The sequence below is a fragment of the Syngnathus scovelli genome, chromosome 5 (genome assembly GCF_024217435.2).
Source record: "Syngnathus scovelli strain Florida chromosome 5, RoL_Ssco_1.2, whole genome shotgun sequence".
NCBI lineage: Eukaryota > Metazoa > Chordata > Actinopteri > Syngnathiformes > Syngnathidae > Syngnathus > Syngnathus scovelli.
Genome location: NC_090851.1, coordinates 13,856,709 through 13,877,615, shown reverse-complemented (window position 1 = coordinate 13,877,615; position 20,907 = coordinate 13,856,709). Strand labels below are relative to the sequence as shown.

General features: G+C 40.3%; 1 protein-coding gene across 3 annotated transcripts in view; it reads right to left on the bottom strand.

The window, feature by feature from the left end:
• Window positions 1–20,907, bottom strand: part of sh3pxd2aa (SH3 and PX domains 2Aa) — a 108,881-nt gene that overhangs the window by 86,615 nt on the left and 1,359 nt on the right. For 2 of the 3 annotated variants that reach the window (XM_049720764.2, XM_049720765.2), the window contains exon 3: window positions 9,703–9,783. In XM_049720764.2, the coding sequence (XP_049576721.1) occupies window positions 9,703–9,783 (81 nt within the window). Of the gene's footprint in view, window positions 1–9,702; window positions 9,784–12,121; window positions 18,712–20,907 lie in introns of those variants that run through there. The other variant, XM_049720766.2, reaches the window with a different exon arrangement.

Below are 20,907 nucleotides of genomic sequence, written 5' to 3'. Positions count from 1 at the left end.
TGTGCCAGAAAGTGGCCTTGCTGTGAGAGACAGATTTCAGCGCTCACTGACTAAACAAAACTGTATAGCGCCTTCTGGCACACAGCAACAGCATAGCCATTAAACATATATATTTTTTTAAAAACAGCAAGAAAGTGAAAGGCCTTTTCAAATTTACAGCAAATTTTAAGTGTTTTTTTTTTTTTACTTTTTACATATTTCAAATGGCAAGTACGTTCCATGATTTCTAGAAGGCCTCCACTATCAATGAACACACCTTCACAACTTATAAATTAGTGTGTGTGTCAGAGTTCTGAATGGGAAAATCAGCATGAATGGAAAGCGTATAAATCTAGGCGCTTAAATAAGCACTTGGGTGCAAACAGGAGAATGAGGCTCTCTGAATACGGAGCTTAACAGCTGGGCAATCTTAGTTGCCGCTGCCCAGCCATGGAGCAAAATGACAGTTTCATGTGGGAGTTGGTGGCTATAGGCCGTATTCTTCCATTTCTGCTGAAGTTCTTTTTTTTTTTTTTTTTTTTTAACATGGCTTTTCTTTGACACTTCACAAAGCACATACTCGGGAATGACTTCCGGTTCACATGCCGTGCATAAGCAGCTTGTGTGTGCACAACTGCCTGTGAGATCTAACTCATTGAATTCTGAGGCTGGCTTTTGGAAAATAAATCTCAAACTTTAAATGTGGAATTAAATTGTGGAGTCGATAAGTTAATCGTCATCATACGAGATGAGCAACGCTGAGGTGTGCACCGCTTGTCCAACATGATTAATGGAGAATGTGTTTGTTCAAAGATGAAACAAAAGGAAATGATTCTTTATCTAACTTACTATCACACCTTTCCGATGACTGTAGATGTTGTAATCGTGAAAGGCATTTCATGACTGCAGTTATTGCAAAAGTGAGCAGCGCCTTCAGAGAAGCCACAGCAGGTTTGAAGCTGAAAAGCTCTGCAAAGGTGAGAAGTGTCAGCTGGCGCTGATGTTTTTAGCCAATTATTTAGGCTCAGCGTGCTGTCTATCCACAATGGGAACACAAGTCAGCTGTCACTGGCGCCATTCGGGTAGTCACCAATCCAAATGTTTCACCTTCATGGGGCGTTAAACTTAAAACAGCCTCTGTGGAGCATTGGAGAAAAAGTGCTTAAATCCATGAGAATATGTAAATTTTCCTCAGGATGAAATTAAGAGACAGCATGGCTTCAGAGAGAAAAATGTTCCAGTGGTAGCAATCCTCCTCTGCCTAGAGATGGTTGGTGTGGATGGTCCAAGATAGACAAAAGCTTATCCAGCATCCTTCTTTGTGACACCAGAGACTAGTACAACATCTGTACGTTTATATAACAGTATATATTGTTACAATGAAGGGAATTTATGCCATTATAAGAATTTTAGAAAATAATATTGCTCAGCCCAACATTCTTGCTTTTTAATCCTAATATTGAGAGTTTGAGCTGTTAAAAATAGATCAAGCCCTTGAATTACACTATGCATACTGTTTGTGCATGGCAAGTTAACAACATTATTGACCAAGATAAAGACACACTCCTTAATGTACTATCCAAATGTTTTTTTGGTGTTCAGCCTGCTGCAGCAACGCAGTCAAAGTAAAAATATCTAGGCTGAATCTATGCATGAATTCAAGTTCAAATTTGATTGGAGCATTGCATTTTTGTTGACTTGGAAATCTACTTGAGAAGTAGTAGTGCCTCGCTTAAAATATCACTATACCTCATACTTCACCTCATCATTCTGTTAATTAATCCTATTAAATGAATCAAACGTCAAAACAGGATAAGTCGTGTTGAAAGTGGATGGATGAATGGAAACTGAAATGAAAAAAAAGTTATCAATATTTGTCACTAAAACCTATTCAAAGAGAGCAGCTTTCTGAAAAGTTGATTCGTATCAGAGAGTTATAAATTAACCCATGAGTATGCTTTTGTAATCATTGACATTTACCAAGTTAGGCCGATTGAGCACTCTAAACTGCTCGTTGGTATGATTGTGAGTGTGAATGGTTGTCTCTGTGTGCCCTGTAATTGCCTGGCAACTAGTTCACATAGTGTCCCCCGCTTACAGCCCAAAGTCAGCTGGTTTACCCTCCAGCATGCCCGCAACCCTTATGAGGAGAAGCGGTTCAGAAAATGGATGGACTGACGGACGGATGAATATTACATGAATATATAGGACCAGTAATGTTTCCGACAGGGCCACCGCAACTTCATTCTTGAGGTTTAATGTTGAGCACTTGTCTATGTGAGGTATACGGTGTTTTCCGCAGCAAACTCACAATACAATGTATAAAGTGTGTTTTAATGATAATCTGAGATTAGTGAACTATTAAAGAAATAAAATCATTTTTTTAAACCAAGTTAGAACGGGGTGTGGTGTGCGTTGGCAATCACACACCCTTTCTCAAAAAAGTATTTCTTATCCCAAACATTCATTCGTCATCTCTTTGAAGTTATGTCCATTTTTGTTTTAATTAATACTTGATTAATAGAGGGTTTCCTTTCCACAGACATTTTTATGACTTTTTGGGGAAACTGAGCATCCTCACGTATTAAGTGAGTAGAATAGAATGCCTTTATTGTCATCGCACAGCAGGTATACAACGAAATTGGGAGTGGAACAGCCTAAAGTTATTTACAGGAAATAAAAACAGGACAGAGGCTCATGCAAAACAATGCCAGGATTGTGGACCCTGGTTGACCACATGGTGTCCATAAATCATGTGATATGGGTACATTTAACCAATGACAGAGCAGCGTGGTGAGTTTGAATAGTGCTCAGAGTTAGTTTTCTGTGGCTTTGCGTTAGTCTAGCTGCACGACCAGGTATTTGTATGTTTGTACAATCGCCAGAAGACAATGTCATCTACAAACCTTTGCATGTGGCACAGCTCACAGTTGTACTTGAAGTCAGACATGTAGCGAGTCAACAAGACTGGAAAGAGCACAGTTCCCTGGGGTGCTCGAGTGCTGCTCACAGCAGTGTCTGACATGCAGTCACCCAGCCTCAGCCGATAGTCAGTAAGCCATGCCTCAAAGTGTGAACTCACGCCTACCTCTAGCAGTTTGTCCCTGAGTAACAGAGGCCGGATGATGTTCAAGGCACTGAAGCAGAATCGCACACATTCACACAACTAACCTAAGTCAAAATTTTCAGTCTGCCCAACATGCATGTTTTGGGAATTTGGAAGAAATCAAAGAAAGTGAAAAACTTTAAATAGAAGGAATTACATTGTCCATGAAGTTAATTGATGTTTTATGGTGACAATATTGGTTCTGGCATGGAGGTATTCAATATTATTATTTACTACAGATTTAGGGATAACAGTGAACAACACATAAATCTAGAGACACTGACAATAGCATCCATAATCTGCAACCACTTGGCCCCCCATAACAAGCAGTGAAGGAACGCTTCATCGGAGTAAGGGTTGGCAGTGACGAGAGTGAGAGGGGTCAAAAAGTGGTTTCCAAAAAGAGACAGATAAAAAGGGAGTATAAGTGAGCGTTCGAAAATGTAGAAATGAGATATGATTAGAATGATTATGATCAAGGAGAACTTGAGATGCATGGAACAAATGAGAGGAGTCAAGAGCAAGTGTTAAAGACTAAGAACTCAGAAGAATACATTGAAACCTGAAGTTCCCTTCTCTTGTCTCTATCTCAGGTTTTTTTTTCCCTCATCAAATATTTGGACTGCAAGTTTCCAATGTCATGTTTGCTGCTGTTTACCCAATTGCTGTCCATTAGAAGTGAGCTCAAGCCAGTGCCTCAGATTGGAAACACAGTAACATTTCCACTAATACCACAGATAAGCATAAACTGATACCTCAGCCAAAGTGTTTTCACAGGTTTTCGTCTGTTTCTGCCAGGATAATACAGTACAATACAAGGCCTGTAGTTATCAAACTGTACTGTATGCAGGACCACAAACGCAGTGATGACTAAGAGCACAATTATGTATTATTTATATATGGCTTTCAAACCAGTCCTGCATTAACTCTCTCCAAATGTTCCTATTCCAGTTTCAAACAGCTGAACAGATTCATTAATTTATTTGACAATGATCAAGTAATTATCTTCTTGCTTGTTTTGCGAGGACTGTCACCTAATGCTAACCTGTAAATACAGCAACTCTGCTGATCTACAGCCTATGACATTTGTGCAGAGGGGTCATCAATGCCGTTCCTGCGGGCACCAAAGTAGCCCCCAAGGACCACATGAATGTCTTGTGGGCCTCTACTAAAAATAGCTCAACAGTGATAAAGGGTAAATGTGATAAGACATTGTGATTTCCTTAGAATGTTGTACAAGTGAGCATTTGAAAATGTGTTGCATAATGACGCTTACATGCTGTTACATGCTTAAATCCTGCACTAATAAGAAACATGATAATAGGCAACCCACATAATTTTTATCAAAAAAGAGCACAAGGTTTTTAATTTGATGATTTTTTTTAAGTTTGGACATCTTGCATACATACAGATTTATTTTCATTGTTACCATTTTGGTATTCCAAATAAAATGTCTAACTTTTGAGTGTTTTTTTTCTCACAATGACGTAGTAATACATCCATCTATTCTCAACACCTATTCAGGGTTATGTGGGGTGCTGGAGACTATCCCAGCTACAATTGGGCAAAAGGCAAACTATTCCCTGAACTGGTCGCCAGCCACTCGCAGAGCACATACAGAGAGACGGGCAATCGGTAACACCCACATGCACACCATCAATAAGCGGCAAACAATTCTGCGCTGCCCACACACAAGTCAGGCCAGTGTACCCCTACACTAGGGGTGTCCAAATTATGGTCCATTTTTAATTGGCCCACAAGACATTTTATAAATAGAATAGAATATGGCCCGCACTTCAACTCTTGCCTGAGTGTATCCCACTTTCTAATTTTAACACCAGAGAGAGCTACTGTTCTACTATTACTGTTGATCAAGCCAGTTGCTCCACCAAAAAAGGACAAAAGTAGACGAAGAAAAAACGTACCCCAAGATATGAAACGCGGCAGAACCAAAGAAGCGAAAGTTAGAAAGTGAGCATCGCTGCTCCCACTGAGTGCAATGCCGTTCTAAATTTAGGTGAGTAAGATATATTCCACAGTACACGTGTGTTAATAAGCATTTATGTGCTAGTACACTTGCGACAAATATCAATGATGCACATAAATTCTGTCACTGGCCTGTTTTTGCCCAGTACTTGCATTTTTCTTGTAAACACACAGAGTACACACCGCTGTGCACAGTGCACAAACTGCACAAATAAAGTCATCTAATCTCATCTAATGAGGATTTGCTCCTTGATCAAGTGACATTTGTCCGGATTTTTGGCACGAGTGCCATCAGATCATCACCGCAGCTGGATGGCCCGATTTGCAAACCCAGCGCAGCTGATACTCACCAGAATAAGTTTAACTTAAAATGAACTAAAATTGATAAAAGAAATAAAACTATATACACTTCTGTTATTAAGTCCAGTTCAGTTTGTTAATCTTGATAACCATTTCAAACAAATGTTAATAGATGTGATGCTAAGCCTAATACCGTAATTTTCGGACTATAAATCACGTTATTTTTTCATAGTTTGGTGGGGGTGCAACTTGTACTGAGGAGCGACTTAAATGAATTTTTTCACAAATTTTCAAAATTGTAACAAAAAAAAACTTAAACTGCAATAAACGAACCGCGTTGTAGCAAGGGATTACTGTAATTTGAATTTCAAGTGACGTCAGTGGCGCGGTGCGGTGGTTGTTTACATAAAGGACAAAGATTCGATCACAGGATGACGAAGATGACAAAGGGCCCCACGTACTACCGGCATCATTAGCGGCTTTGTTTGTAAGTGACACTGAGGACAAAGAGTTTGAAGGTTTTAATGATTTGAAGTGACACAGAAGGTTTGAAAAACTATTATGGCTTTTACGCACGCCCGGTCCTACTCTACGGAGCTCTCTTTCACCTCCATGGATTGAAGTTGGGGGCCGGCGCTCGGTCGGGTAGCTGTCCAGGGACAGTGGACGGGGCTCGGACATAGCTTTTATGCACGCCCGGTCCTACTTTACGGAGCTCTCTTTCACCTCCGTGGATTGAAGTCGGGGGCCGGCGCTCGGCCGGGTGGCTGTCCGGGGACGGTGGATGGGGCTCGGACATAGCTTTTATGCACGCCCGGTCCTACTTTACGGAGCTCTCTTTCACCTCCGTGGATTGAAGTCGGGGGCCGGCGCTCGGCCGGGTGGCTGTCCGGGGACGGTGGATGGGGCTCGGACATGGCTTTTACGCACGCCCGGTCCTATTCTATGGAGCTCTCTTCCACCTCTGTGGCTGGAAGTGCCACCTCCGGGGATGGAAGTCCACGCCGCCACATACCTGGAAGTCGACGCGGGTGCTTGGGGCCATGTGGTGGTGAACTATTTGTTATAGTTATTTGATATACTTTATTTCGTATAGCAACTTGTATATGTTTTTAACGTTACAGTTCAGTAGTTGTTGGCTCGTTGAACTCTTGTTTTGTTAAATAAAGAGCCGTTTACCAAACCCACGTCTTTCCTTGTACTTTGTTAACGCTATAATATAGTTATATACTAGATCTGTGGACTAATGACGAGGCTGACATCAGGGTGCACGCGCGGCGTTGTTGACAAAGGACGAGGTATTTGATCGATGGATTTAATGATTTGGAGTGACACAGATGGTTTGATAATATTGTTGTTTATATGATAGTTATTTGGTATATACTTTATATATCGTCATATGGGTCTGTGGAATATTTAGAATGTTTAGACGTCAGCGGCACGGCGCTTACGCGGCATCGTTTCCATAAAGGACGAACGATGGATTTAATGAATTAGAGTGACACAGATGGTTTTATAAACGTGTTATGTATGTAATAGTTATTTGAATAACTCTGAATGTTACGTCAGGCCCGTTCTCAGCTCTTCGTTTGTGTTTATGTCACGTTAGCATACCTATCGTTTAGCCTGTTGTTGCTCGTTCATGTCTGTTCTTGGTGTTGGATTTTGTCGAATAAATGTCCCCCAAAATGCGACTTGTACTCCGTAGTGACTTATATATGTGTTTTTTTTACGTTATTGTGCATTTTATGGCTCATGCGACCTATATTCCGGAGCGACTTTTAGTCCGAAAATTACGGTAATTTAAAGTTTACATATTACGTTTATAAATTCTTACGTTTTAAGTTTTACTCATTCAGTTGTGGTTTATTCCAGGCAGCAAGATGTGCACCTCCCTTTCCGGTTGGACATTTGTAGTTTTTTTATCGAGGTAGCGTTTACTTGCGCCGCAAACCTTTTGATTGATTAAAAGATGTCAATGGCAGAAGGCTTGTCCATACATACATAACACGTAACAAAATCATCAGTGACTTAATATAATAATACTGATAATAACCTTGGTCACTATAATTGTGCTATGAAATTTAAAAAATGCAAAATCTTCAAAAATGCCAAAGGAATGTGACCATGAAAGTGATAAGGTGAAGATTCCCAGAGGCAGGTGACTATGAAAATAATGAAAAATGACACTTGTTGGTAGTATAGCCCCATTGTCTTCAGCCATTTCATTTTGCAAGCTGGTATGAGGTCAACAATAAAGGGAGAAAAAATATTGCATACTTTCTGATGCAGTGAGAATAGGTTATGCTTGGATTTATGAGGCCGCACGTTAGTGAGGTAAAGAAAGCATCCTTGAGCAAACTAACAAGGCTCCATGTGAGGCATAGATGCCAAAGATATCTAGCATTCACCGACTCTCTTCCACATTCCATTCAGCTGGAGAAGACCTTGGACAGAAACATGAGGGCTCAACCAAGCAGAGAGGACATGTACAACGCAAAAGACAACCACAGTTGGTGAGAAATAGTAAACCTTTGACAGCTACCTTACAGTGCAATGAAAAAAAAGTGTAGACCTCCCCTTCATTTATCAAAAAATGTTTTGGATCGCCCATCTGTGAGCCATCACCTTATTGTGGTCGAGTGGTTGGCGCATCCCAATGATCCTTGGAGCTAAATTATCTGGGGCTTTACGCCGCAAGCAGTGTCAGCCATGACAAACTAGTCCTAGGTAAGAGACCTAAAGAATTTTACCTTAACAATTAGAAGATCAGTGTTGGCACTGCTGTCTGTGTGGGACTGTGCAAATTATCTGTCTGGTAATTTATGCACTAGATGTGCAAATATGAAACAATTAATTTAAGTTAACATGAAAAGCATCACTCACTAGAACACTGTGCAAGGTTCACTGGCCTGCAAATGTAGAGTCCATGACCCTAAAATGTTTGGATTGAAAGCGTAGTTTGCCCAATAGTGGGTCAAAAGACAATGGGAAACTGCAAGATACTTGACCTGTTCTTCTACAAATACATTCATACATTCAACCCCTTGTGGCTCACTGTAACACATGCAACGGTAATGCGAATAAAATATCCAACTATTTTTTTTTTAAATACTGTGAAAGAATATTTCTACGCAATTGACCATAAATAATTCGGTGCCATAAGGAGATATTGTCAAAATGTGGTCATTTTCTATACAGCTCTGGAGTGTGACCTTTATTGCCTCTTCTGTGTTTTTCATGTGAATGTCAGCCCACACTGTGAATATTATTTTGCAGAGGGCAATCACATTGCCTCGTTTATCAACGAGACCTTTCAGCAAAGAGGTTTCCTTCACCGATTGAAACATCACTTCCTGCTGGGGTTGCACACAGGGGCTACTGAGATGTGCCCCCGTAACGTTCTCTGTATAGTCCTTTCATATTTACGAGCGACCCAGAGACCTCTGGTGCTATATATATGGTATCAGCTTGCAGTGGGGCAGGGGATGCTAATGCCTGCACACAGTCATTTTCTCTGTATGAAATAGTCATTGTAGGAAACAAAGACGAGTGTGCTGGGATTCTTGCACAGGACTTTCAAACATGATTTAAGGGGACATTTTAAAGTTCACCCTCATTCAGAGCATCACATGAAAGTATGACAATGGAACCCAATAAAGAACAGCACATTTAGCACAATTAGCTTTCATGTTGATTTCTTTTACCATCAAAAAGGTGGTCACCTTTCGGACATTTTAAGGGTAACACATTGGTGACGAGAAAAATTATGCTTTGCCCAAACATAGAAATGCAGAAAAATGCAGTATAAGTTTATGTTCACCTACATAATTTGATGGACCGGCATTATTTTTTTATCTTGAAAGTTGTAGGATCTTCTTCTGTCTCAGTATGTGGCCTGTTTCCTTTTTCAGAAACTCTCCAAACATGACCTTTTTTTACTTTATTTTGCAAACTTGCGAGCTTGTTTTTTTTCCCTCATATCATATGACAGAAATGATTTGAGCGATTAGACAAAGCCATAGGCGAATGCAGCTAATTTTTAAAATAGAACCTCTTTCAAACTATAATATTTTTTTCTCCAGCCGCTCTGTGCGGCCCAGTGGTTGGGGACTCCAGGGGTAAGGTATATAAACCATGTCTCCCTTGTACCCTGACCAATTACTTGCACCCACATAGATTCATTAAGGCAACACAGTGGACAACACCAGAGCACTTGGGATAGCCAATATTCACAAACATACACACATTAAAAATACTAAACTGTAGGCTTGTAAATTAAAAACAGAGCATCAATTTGATGTGGTTGAGTTAAATTAATAGAGCATTACCTGAAGGTCAAAGAACTTGCTGTATCTTCTGTAAATGATGTGAGAGGTATTGTCAGAGTAGGTGACATTGATGAGATAAACCTAGGAAAATAAAGAGAGATGCAACATCTTAGGGTTCAGGTAGTACACTTTCATATTCAGATGATGCTTTAGCCCTTTGTGAGGACACCCTATTATCAGATCATTATTGTTTGTTATTGGTTTCACTTTAGTGATGTCAGTGTTGAATTTCCCATTCTACCTGGCCATGTTCCTTGTGTTCCAGCGCTCCCTACTTGGCCTTAAATCTACCACCAGTGTAGATTGTCTGACGTCATTAAGTTCCATTTTATTGCTGTCTTTGACAAACTGTACGCTGTTCATGTGTGCTCGAGTCTATTTTTGCCTTTTTCCGTGTAGTGTGAATTTTTAGTTGGGTTTCAGAGATCAAATGAGCTGTTTATGCAAGTGCCTTGCTCAAATGGCATTGTTCGATCTACTTGAGAGGTTCCACTGAGTTAATACTGAATTTATAACCTACGTTTTGATTGACTGGCAACCAGTCAAGGGTGTACCCTCACTCTCACCCAAAGTTAGTTAGAAACAGGACAAGCAGAGAAGCAAATTGCTAGGGATCCCATTATGTGGATCATTGAATATTAAAAAGGTAATACGTTTCATAGTTTTTCCACATTTATAATTTTCACATTTAGTGGAGGCCATGTAGGCGGCTCGGTGGCGCACTGGGTAGCACGTCCGCCTCACAGTTAGGAGGGTGCGGGTTCGATTCCACCTCCGGCCCTCCCTGTGTGGAGTTTGCATGTTCTCCCCAGGCCCGCGTGGGTTTTCTCCGGGCACTCCGGTTTCCTCCCACATTCCAAAAACATGCTTGGTAGGCCGATTGAAGACTCCAAATTGTCCCTAGGTGTGAGTGTGAGTGCGATTGGTTGTCTGTCTCTGTGTGCCCTGTGATTGGCTGGCAACCAGTTCAGGGTGTCCCCCGCCTACTGCCCGATGACGGCTGGGATAGGCTCCAGCACTCCCGCGACCCCCGTGGGGACTAAGCGGTTCAGAAAATGGATGGATGGATGGATGGAGGCCATGTAAACATATGTTAAGAGGATGGTACAATCACAGGGATGGAAAATCCAGAGAGGCAAGCATTCACATACATATTCAAATACAACATGTAGTTTTTGGTTCATTATGTGTTCATATAGTATCTTGAGATTATGTACCACACATAAAGCATGTCATGTCTGATGATTTACTGTACAGTTTTCCAAAACCAATTACTAAATAACAATCAGGATATTGTAGTTTAGTGACTCAGGGCCGGTGGGAAACAAATTCACTAATCAGTTAAGGTGTGAATCTGACTAAATGAGCCTGACCCTACACCATATATGCCATGCACAGATTAAACAATGGTATTGTGTTTCCTTTCAGCAATTCCACTTTATAGTCAGAGCAAAAATCAATTTTACTGAACAGATCAGTAGCCACACCCATTTGTTGACTCAAGAAATGACTTTTTAGCAGACATGCAGGGAAAGAGAGTGAGATTACAAATTACACCTTTTTTGCTGAGGACTCAGTGTCTTGCTAAAGTCTAGGACAGTGGTTCTTAACCTTTTTGGAGGTACCGAAAAGTTGGGGGGGGGGGGGATGACATACCAGCAAATCAGTGTGACTTCTGCTGTTGCCTTTGCAAGACCAGTTCAGATATGCGTTATCGCGAATTTACAAGCCATTCAGTTGTTTTCGGCTATCCGCGGGGGGGGGGGGGGGGGGGGGGAGGGGATTGACATACCAGCTCTGCCGAACCCCTGAAGCCGACTCACCGAACCCCTAGGGTTCGATCGAACCCAGGTTAAGAACCACTGGTCTAGGATCTCTCCAACAACTACTAGCTATTTTACATTTTTTGCCTACAGCAGGACTTGAACTGGAACCCTTGCGTTCTGAAGCAAATTACTTACAGATGAGCTACTGTAGGTAATTTAACTAAGATGAGAGTGCAAATCTCTTTGTAAAGCTTCTGGTAGCAACATTTTATAGCTAGGCTTTAGCAACTTACAGGTAAATGTATCTTTAACATGTGACGAGAGCTTTCGTTTTGGCAAAATGCCTCGTCAAATTTCTCATTAAAGGAGTCTAGTAAATTATTTCTTGAATGACAAAAGCACAAACTAAGGTAAAATAGAAACCAATTATTTCAGGGCTTCAGCATCCCAGAAAGAAAGAAAAGGACAGTGTTACATTTTGTCTCGCAAAAATTCTATTAAAAAGAAAATTACAATTTTTACCAAGTTCCTCTACATAAGCACATTAGAAGTTTATATCTTTCTAAAAAGAAGCCAACATATCATTGATACAATGACCATCATGCGAAAAGCAAAAGGATAGACATTTAAGATAGACAATTGACAAAACTTACAGTTTTGAAGAGAAAACAGGTCCTAGTGGTTCCGTTTTCAAGAGAAGAAAGCATACGAACACAGGAATTGAAGCAACAGAGAATGTGGGCTAGCCACTAAATGCAGTGAACCCCGCCTAGGCTGCTATATTTAAAATAGCATATAAAACATAGACCCATAATATTCTCTGCCTACAAAAGCATCCGTGATTTTTTTTACTAGTGTTCAGTTTGGAATTTTATATTTCAATTAATCATTTTCACATAAAATTGCATGTAGATAACAAAATCATAATTATGTAATACATTTCTTCACTGAATTTTTGGTCTGAATCGTTAAAAAATAATCTGAAAAGGCCTGAACTATTCTAAACTGTTTCCCGCCCAGACAAGAAAACTTTCTCAGAATGAAGTTAAATGTGCAACAGATCAATTCATAAGCTTTGCTAGTGTGTTCAAAACCCTTCATAATGTCTTTTGTAGGCTTATCGGTACTAACCAAATATCAGAGAAACAGCTGTAATTTTCCTTCATGTGGTAAATGTAAGGCAAAAAAACTCAGAAATTTGGCAAAGAAAACTTAAGGTTATGAAAAAAACTTCACATCCTAAAGTTGGCAAGTATATTGTTTGTCTTTATCAGTTATTTCTCAATGAATATTACTTGTTCGTTGATTTGCTAAATTGTGTTACACCAATTTCAATTATTTCAATGATTGCTTTTTAGAGCATTTTTTATTTTCATTATCATTATGTGCAGAAACACAAACTACCTTTCAGCATGGCCGTGTTTAACCTCAATGTGGCGAATAAGTACCGTAATTGCCGGACTATAAGCCGCACCGGATTATAAGCCGCACCAGCTAATATTCGTGGATATTTCAGTTTTTTTCTTACATAAGCCGCACCGGTCTATAAGCCGCACGGGCACACGAGTTTTTTACAAAGAAAGACAGTACATAGAAAGCCTTTTTAACGTTTTAATAACATACTTGAACATGTCTTTCTAAACATTGCCTGTGACGCAGCAGTAGTACCGCAGCAACGCGGAAGTGTGCACGCGAGTTATTAGCAAAGAAAGACTGGACACAGAAAGTTTTTTTAAAGCTTTAATAACATACCTTAACATTTCTTTCCAAACACTGCCTGTGACGCGGCAGTAATACCGCAGCAACACGGACGTAACACAGCAAAGTCAGAGACGCGGCGGTAACGCAGCAGCAAAACGGTAGCACAGCACTAACAGGGCTGGTTAAAAAAAAACGTACCAGTAAAAGTAAAAAAGAGCCGTCTTCATCTTCCTCCTGTGCACTGAAACCATCAAAGTCTTCCTTGTTAGTGTCCGATTGGAATAGCGTTTGATATCCTTCGCCTCACTTTCTCAGTCTCTCTTTCGTCGTCGCTTTTATGCATTGCTTCGAGTTCTTCATGCTTATCTTATTCATGCACGAAGCGCTAAATTACATTAAACTAGCGATATAACGTATAACTTAAAAGCGGCATCATGCATTTCTTTTGTCCCCCATAATGACGGTTTGTGTATAAAAGCTTCCTTTCAGTAATGTCCGTGTTCATCTCATTATGTATCTTCTTTGTGAGTGTGAGTGTGTGCGTGATGCGCGAGAAGATCAAAACACAAGCGAGCATGTCTTCTTCGGCGCATTATCTCTTCTTCGTCTGTCTCGCTCTTGCTTCCTGCTCGAGCGCTCCTTGGAGGCCGTAAAAATCCATAAATACGCTCCAGAGTAGACACAACACAATGACATCAACATCGACTGCCTTTGGCTTAAAAGCGGCATCATATGCATTTCTTTTGTCCCCCATAATGACGGTTTGTGTATAAAGGCTTCTTTTCAGTAATGTTCGTCTTGATCTCGTCTCTTATTTGAGTGAATTATACTGCACTATTCGCCTGGCGGATGGACATGCGATCAACGCACCACTTTTCTCCCCAGTGACGTGTATAAAAGCAGGTGTCCACGTTGTAACATGAGATATTTACACAGAAAGATGATACACAGAATTTTTTTTTACAGTAATTTTTAATTACTGTAATTATATGCATTTTTTCCAAAAAGTGCACGGCAGTAACAGCAGCAACAAGGCAGTACAACGACAGTAAAACTGCAGTAACACATCTGGTTAAAAAAATAACCAGACTACCAGAAAAGTAATCGATCGCTTACTGTAAATAAATGTCTTTTTCCAAAAAGTGCCTGTAACACGGCAACAACACGGCAATAACACAGCAGTACAACGGCAGTAACACCGCTGGTTAAAAAAAATAACCAGCCTACCAGAAAAGTCATTGATCGCTATCTTCATCTTCCTCCTGTGCACTAAAACCACTGAAGTTGTCTTCTTCAGTGTCAGACTTGAACAGACTCAGGATGACTTCGTCAGACACTTTTACACCGTCTCTCTCTTTTTCGTTGTCGCTGTCACTGTCACTTTCGTCTCGAGGCGAAGATGTGCTCGCACCGTTCTCTTCCTCACGCAGCAGTCCAGCCTTTCGAAAGCCGTTGGTGATCGTGGATTTTTTCACACTGCCCCACGCAGTCAGGATCCACTGGCAGACTTGAGCAAAAGTTGCTCTTCGCATGCGGCCAGTTTTGGTGAATGATTTCTCGCCGCTGGTCATCCACGCCTCCCACTCAACTCGGAGTGCCACTTTAAATGCACGATTCACACTGATATCGAGTGGCTGCAAATACTTTGTTGTTCCCCCAGGAATCACAGCTGGAATTGAGTTTGTCCTCTTGATGGCAGCTTTCACAGAATCTGTGATATGGGCCCTCATGCTGTCCAAAACGAGCAGTGTTTTTTTTCTGTGAAAAAATCCTCCTGGTCGCTTGACGTAGCACTCCGCCAGCCATTCCTTCATTAGGCTTTCCATCATCCACCCTTTCGTGTTTACTTTCACGACGATGCCTTTCGGGAGGTTTTCTTTTGGCATAGTCATTCGCTTAAAAATCACCATTGGTGGGAGCTTTTGTCCGGATGCTGTGCAGCTCAGAACACAAGTGAAATGCGTTCTCTCATGGCCAGTTGTTTTCAGCGTGACGGAGGATTCACCTTTCCTGTTTACAGTCCTAGTGAGAGGTAAGTCAAACGTCAAAGGCACTTCATCCATATTTATGATCTCGTCTGGTCCGATGGAATTCTCAGCTATCTTTGTTTGTGTGAATTTGTGGAAGTTTGTAACTTTTTCCTCGTAGTCGGGAGGGAGTTGCTGACACACAGTCGTGCGTGCCCTGATTGACAGGCCCTTTCGTCTCATAAATCTGAGACACCACGATGGTCCACCTTTAAAATCTTCAATCTTCTTTTCGGTGGCGATTGTTTTGGCTTTCAGTCGGATCTGCACGGTGGAAACACCTCGGCCGTCTGCTCTCTGTGTGTTCACCCAGTCTTCAAGAATGTTTTCAACTTCGGGCCATCTGCCTTTGTTGCCTCTGAAAGCTTTTGTCGTCTTTTTGCATTGTGTCAGTTCTTCACTCTGCCGTCTCCAACGTCTCACCATCGATTCATTGATGCCAAGCTTACGTGCCGCCGCTCTATTTCCGTCTTTGACAGCCAAATTGATTGCTTTTAATTTAAAAGCTGCATCAAATGAATTTCTTCGCGTGCTTTCCATGGTGAGGGTGTGTGCGTGATGCGCAAACTAGCACGTTTTCTTTGTCTGTCTCGCTCTTGCTTCCTGCTAGAGCGCCCCCTGGAGGCCATAAAATCCATAAATACGCCGCGCCGCCATTTAAACCTCAGGGTTCAAAGTAACTTTCTGAATAAAATGCATTAAAAGTTCACATTCATTACTTGTTTTTGGTGAGCAAAATGTCAGAAGAATTGAATTCAAATGCTGATTGATTGGGTTTTAATACAATGCAGATGGTCCAAACAGCGCCACTGCTTTGTGTAATCTCTGAGTCACATGGCAGTGTAAGAGAAAGGGTTTAGAGCACAGGTGTCGAACTCAAGGCCCCACATCATTGTATGTGGCCCGCGAAGACAAATTGTGCATCAAATTCGTTGTTCATTACTAGAATTGCAAATTGTCTTCACTTTTAATAATAGCTTTTTTTTTTAAATATTTGACCAGTTTTTACTCGTCTAATTTGAAAACGAGTTATTTGTCAGTTTGTTTTCTAGCTTTTACTGTATATAATAGTGTTAAGAGTAAAACTGATCAAGTCATCACAAAAATCACGAAAAAAATCTTATATAAGCCGCACCTGACTATAAGCCGCAGGGTCCAAAATTTTGGAAAAAAGCCGCGGCTTATAGTCCGGCAATTACGGTATACTGAATGTTCTTTCATTCACAATAGTGCAGGCATAGATACACTGTTATGTGCGGACAGACCAACAGATGTGTGCAGTGCGTTCATTGACAGAGTGTGGACCAATGCATAGATTGCACATAACGACTACCTTTGTTTTACGAATGGAAGCTTGTGTGCATCTGCAATCTGAGTGCAAATCTAAAGTGGTAGGCAAACGTATAATCCAGAAACAATAGACGATTTAAAATGACTTTTAACCGCAATGTCTTTACAGTCCCTGCCTTGGTGGGAGCATTAAAATGTATGCACTCACATGAACATGACCAGATGAAATTCTAATTTGCACAATTTAAAAAACAGGCTGCATATGCGACCATTTTAGCCACAGTCTTGAGCCCTAATAGATGTGAATAGTATGTAGAAACAATTGTGTAAAGTGAATATACATTTATTCAAATGTGATGACATGTCGGTTTGTGCTAGCCTGATATTTAGGTTATTGCGCTGAGTTGATACTTTTTGATTCTGGTAATTACTATGATCCAGTGTTTTGCTCAAGGGCAACTCGACAAAAGTTAGGAAGACATGTCTAATTTAAATTTGATGTCCAATTTAAATTTGTTGTCCACAACCGAATCCAAATCGTGACCCTCCGGTCCCAAAGCCCAAGTCCTTGTGGATGAGCTACTGCCGCCCCAAGTGTAAGTCGTCAGGCATAGGATTTTTTTTCTATTCTCAAACTGGAGAAAGAATTTCTAATTCCATAGAAAGGCTGGTTTAATAAATGAATGTTTATTCATACTCTTGACTTTTTATTAGTCATGGAATATTAGTGTTTGGTTATATGTGCTATTAAGTGGTTCAGTCTGTTGAAAATTTGAAAAAATTACCGATATAAAGAGGCCCAAAAGTAAAATGGCTTTTACGAGATAAGAAATTATCATTTTACATAAAAACAATACTGCAGCCCAGAGTTGAAACTGGTACGCTCACACAACACGATATATCCTACTGCACACATTGTTGCCATTCTTGGGTGATGCAAATGCGTGGACTTTTACCCAGACTATACAATTGAAACAAAACAAAAAATATGGTGTATCATAAAACATATACATTTTATTTATTACGAGCACATGTACGTGAGGTTTCGCAAAGATATTCAATGCTTGTATAGACCAGTCATGTAAGTGCATACAATTCCCTGTTTAAAGCGTACAACAGCAGGAATTAAGCCATTCATTCTCTATGTGGCTTGTCCTCAGTACAAAACCTTCAATGATTTTATTACCGTGCAGCCAAAATCAGAAGTAGAGCAAAGTCAGCAAAGCATGTGATTCCCTCGTCTGTTGCGCCTGAACAAACCGATCTCCTTGACAGTCATCTCGCAAACAACAATCAAGCAGGGAAAAGGTCTAAATAAAACCACTCCTCTCCATATGTTTATTGAGGCAAGCATCTGAAAACAAGGAACCTCTCACTTAGATATGGCTCACATTTTGAGACACCAATAAACATTTTAGTGGGAAACAGCCATCTGGAGAGATGTTTATGGTGCAAAGTAACAACTCTTTTCCAACCTAAGCCTTAATACGGGAATCTTGAAAATGTAGTGGGACTGGGAGTTGTAAAGGAACCAAAAAGTGATTCAACATTGTTGTGAACTGAAACTTCTTCTCATTTCATCACCTTGCACTCTGCAAACAAAGTCTCACACATAAAACATTCAAAGAAGTAGAAAGCCTGAGAGTGCGTTTGAAACGTTTCTATGGTCCAACAAACACTTCCCTCTGGATACCGCCGCCCCCAGGATAAGCATTTCCAGCTGGTTTCTCAAACACTGCAAATGAAACTGAATGGACACCACATATTGTGCCAGGTTTTCACTCCTTCCCTCTCTATTTTTGCACAGCCTTGTCTCATGAGAATTGGTAGCCTGGGAAACTAGGCCACAGATCGCAGTCCGAGGAGTTCAATGAATAACTCGGAAAGGCTCAGCTCTCATAAGCTAAACTATGCAGCTCCGACTATGATTAACAAGCTCTAATGCCCAAAAATGTGGAGATACTATCAACATACTGTAAACATATTGTACGTACATCACAAACAGATGCCAAATATCACTGGGACCTGATGTAAAATTCTTGATGGAACAGCAGAGTATCTACCAAATAAACTTGGGCCTGACAAAACTAACACATGAAAAACATTCAACAGAATCTTAACCAAATGACTTTAGATTTTCATTTACAAAAAAACATCATTGGGGATACAACCACATAGTGAAAATACTGTATATGTATGTATTGACATACTACGTATATACACTCCATCCGTCCATTTTCCGTACCACTTGTCCCCAAAGGGATCGCAGCCGTGTTGGAGCCTATCCCGGCAGTCATCGGGGAGTAGGCGGGGGACACCCTGAACTGATTGCCAGCCAATCACAGGGCACACAGACGAACAACCATCCTCACTCGCACTCACACCTACGGGCAATTTGGGGTGCCCAATCGGTCCACCATGCATTTTTTTGGAATGCGGGAGGAAACCGGTGTACCCAGAGAAAACCCAACACAGGCACGGGGAGAAAATGTAAACCCCACACAGGGATCGCAAAATCGCAACTTCTGAACTGTGGGGTGGACGTGCTAACCAGTGCATCACCATGCGGCCACGAACATATAGTGTAACCAAATTCAAAGTGTAAAATTAAATATTCAACCACTAAAACAATAGTATTATACAAATAGTAATAAACTATTATTTTTCATCAATGCAAGTAACGAAATGGCATTTTAATCAAGAAATAAGATGATTCCATTGTTTCAGGTTTGTCAAAACAGTCACTTGTATAAACTGTGAATAACAATAACATGATTATTTAGTGTGGAAAATATAGTAATTGCGGTTAAAGCTCTAACACTCGATACTGTTTGATTAAAGATTACACACATGTTTGTGGTAAATTAACAAAGCTATTATATTAGGGCAGCTGTGGAATAACCCTGATATTGAGTGTCATTCTCATTTCATACTGTGTATATTTTTAAAAATCTTCAAGTGGTAGGATAAAGTAAGGTAAAGTAAGAAGACTTGCTTCAAGCAAGGAAGGTATTTATATAAGATAAATAAGGATAACATTGCCTTAAATCTGATGTAATGTTTCCAGCATGTTCAAGACAAGTGAAAGAAACATGTAATCTAAATGAATAACAAATGATGCATAAAACAACTAATTTTATAACTCTACATAACTTAACTAAAGGTGTACTGTAGTATCTGAGTATTTGTGAACGATGCACATGACCGATATGTAAAAATGATTTTAAAAAAAAATGGAATGAAACTTTGCATAACTGTTTTGTCAGTCCCATGACTTTCAGAAATGATGTTATGTTATAAAGTCGCTGACAGTGTGTGGACAGCGTGGGATAAATTTTCACTCAGTGGCGGTGTGCGTGTGGCAGTGACTGGTTGTTTGTCTCCGCATGCCCTGCGACTGCCTAGCGACCAGTTCAGGGTCTAGTCTGCCTTTCGCCCTATGTCAGCTGGGATAGCTCCAGCATCCTCCGCAACCCTGAACAGGATAAGCGATGTTGAAAATGCAAACTGCATTTATCAAAACTACCAAAGATTTTAACCTTTTTAACTGTGACACTGAAAGTGGATGAGAACAGCAAGAGCCTGAGGTGAGGGTCTTGCTAGTCGCGGTAGCACTGTGGTCAATGTCAGCCAAGTAAGATGTGGTTAAGAGTGACTCTTTATCACAAAGATGTAATATTATAGTAAAAAAAAAAAAAAATGAAAATATTGACCTATATCGAATTGATTAACGTTATCAATTACATAAAAATCATTGGGTAGTTGGATATGATTTCTCCATGATTTAAAGAACTTTATCTCTCTAAGGAAATATGAGACTTGCCTCAAATTCACACATTTTAGTTAATGATTAGCATTAATATTCAGAATCTTGACAATTTGTGGTGAGCCCAATGACAAGGTTTGCCTTGGGCCCCTAAATACACCTGTGTTAGGGCTGTAAAGATTGATAGCATCAAAAGAATCTATACTAATGCGAATATCAATATCACACCAATTCCAAATAGCCAGTATTGATCATTTATCATTTATTATTTCCATGATGGCTCATGGGTTCTTTGACCAATCCTTCTTATTGCATGTTTTTATATATCGAGGTGCTTCACAATACAGTTATTGTCAGATGATTATTTTTACACGGATAGGACATTTTATGTAAAGTCATTATATGCTTTGTTTGAGCTTTTCTACCAGTTGTTTCTGATTGTGTAACAGCATAAAATATACTGTCAGAGTGAAAATAGCTTGTTAACTGCAAGTAAACAACCTGCGTGTTCTCTTTGGCAGTACAAGGCCAGCGAAATGGAAATTAAAGCAATGGTAAATAAGGTGGCATTGATTATCTTATTTAACAAATCAAATCAAAACAAGGTTGGAGAAAGTGGCTAGACTAAAGGAATTTAAGAAAGACAAAGAGTAAG